The following is a 2,199-nucleotide window of genomic DNA, read 5'->3' on the forward strand; positions in this document are numbered from 1 at the left end:
CTGTCACAACCACAGCTACTGAGACAAGTACTGCTGTCAATACAACTAACACCACATATCCTAATACAACTACACCTTCCCCTACAAGTCCTCCTTCTACTAACGCTAGTAATGTGATACCTGTCACAACCACAACCACTGAGATAAGTACCATTGACAATACAACTAACACCACCTTTCCTAATACAACTACACCTTCCCCTACAAGTCCTCCTACTACTAATGCTAGTAATGTGATACCTGTCACAACCACAGCTACTGAGACAAATACCGTTGACAACACAACTAGCACATTTCCTGATACAACTCCACCTTTCCCTATAAGTCCTCTCACTACTAACACTAGTGATATACCTGTCACAACCACAACCACTGAGATAAGTACCATTGACAATACAACTAACACCACATAACTCCACCTTTCCCTATAAGTCCTTCTCCTCCTAACACTAGGGATGTGATGCCTGTCACAACCATAGCTACTGAGACAAGTACTGTTAACAATGAAACAAGCACATTTCCTGGCTTAACCCCACCCTTCCCTACAAGTCCTCCTCCTCCTAACACTAGTGATGTGATACCTGTCAAAATCACAACCGCTGAGATAAGTACCATTGACAATACAACTAGCACCACATTTCCTGACATAACCCCACCCTTCCCTACAGATCCTCCTCCTACGAACACTAGTGATGTGATGCCTGTCAGAACCACAGGTATAGAGTCACGTACTGGTGACAACAACTAATATGAAATTCTTGACATAACTACACCTTTCCCTACATGTCCTACTACTGTTAGCACTAGTGCTATCATTCCTGTTGCAATGATGGCTACTGAGACAAGTACTATTAATGCCACAGCATCTCTCCTCTTCCAGATATAGGTACCTTGTTTCTTATAGTACCTGTTACTGATAGCACTAGTGATCCTATACCTATGGGGAGTATACCTTATAGAACAAGCACTGCTAATATCACAAGTAGTACAATATATTCTGGTAAAATTACATTTTTTTTCTATGAGTGCTACTTGTGATGGCACTAATTCAACTTTTTCTACCACAGTCACACATTATACAAAACATTTTCCTAATATTACAATTAATTATACTCTTCCTGATGTACCTTACCCCTTTCCTATAGATTCTACCACAGCAAACTCTAGTGTTGTGATTCCTAGTGTAACCATATCTTTCCAAGGGAATAGTAATACTGTTGAAGTTACTGACAATATCTACTATCCCCATGGTTACATATATTTTCAACACAAGCCACACACATTTAATTACTTCTGTCAAGGTCATTTCCAATACTTTCATTCCAAGAAGCACATGTATTCTCACCATCAATACTACATACTATGCAGGATGTGTTGGGAACACTACTGATGGAAATAAATCCAATAGTATGATAGGCAACAGTACATACCTTGTGAATCCAGATGCCATCATAATATCAGATATAGCTTTCACAATTACAGAAATTTATTTGGTTACACATAATGTTACAATCAGTTATTTACCTTCTCTTGTAGTCAATGTTACCCCCAATACTACAAACACAATCACATATGCTTTAACTGCCACCATTTCCAATAGAACAGCAGTCAAAGTGTTGCTGTTAATTCCAAATACATGGTGGATGCTGTAAACTCTATGCTAGTGCCATTATTTCACTCAAAGTTCTAGTGCAGGGGTTCTCAACACTCCTAATACTTTTAATACAGTTCCTCGTGTTGTGGTGACCCTCAACCATAAAACTATTTCATTGCTACTTCATAACTGTCATTTTGCTGATGTTATGAAATGTATAATATAAATATCTGGTATGCAGAAGATCTGATATGTCATATCTATGGTGGTCATGACCCACATGTTGAGAACCGCTGGTATGCTAGAACCCCATCTGGTGCAGGATTATTACCTCTTTGTGAATAGACCTAGGATAACTTGGTTTCCAAAATATGGATATTTCGAAAACTAAAACAATTATATAAGGATGTTTCTATTCAAAACATAACTTCTACCAAAGAAGGTATATATGCGTATCCTAATGTCAGAATACATACCATAGTTATTTCTTATACTAGCTATTATTCCTGTGGTCCTTCTGGTTAATTGATACATATCTTCATTTGGAATCTTAGTATATCATACCATACCATGTCACATTCTGTGAGCATTATTGCTACAAGTGT

General features: G+C 37.9%; 1 protein-coding gene across 1 annotated transcript in view; it reads left to right on the top strand.

Annotated features, from left to right (window-relative positions):
• The window catches only part of Mgam2 (maltase-glucoamylase 2 (putative)), a 78,174-nt gene extending 77,288 nt beyond the window's left edge, over nucleotides 1–886 (top strand). Inside the window, 2 exon segments of the mRNA XM_021165279.1 lie at nucleotides 16–409; nucleotides 517–886. Of these exon segments, the coding sequence (XP_021020938.1) occupies nucleotides 16–409; nucleotides 517–886 (764 nt within the window).
• Nucleotides 887–2,199: the final 1,313 nt, after the last annotated feature.

Source organism: Mus caroli, chromosome 6 (genome assembly GCF_900094665.2).
Source record: "Mus caroli chromosome 6, CAROLI_EIJ_v1.1, whole genome shotgun sequence".
In the NCBI taxonomy this organism is placed as follows: domain Eukaryota; kingdom Metazoa; phylum Chordata; class Mammalia; order Rodentia; family Muridae; genus Mus; species Mus caroli.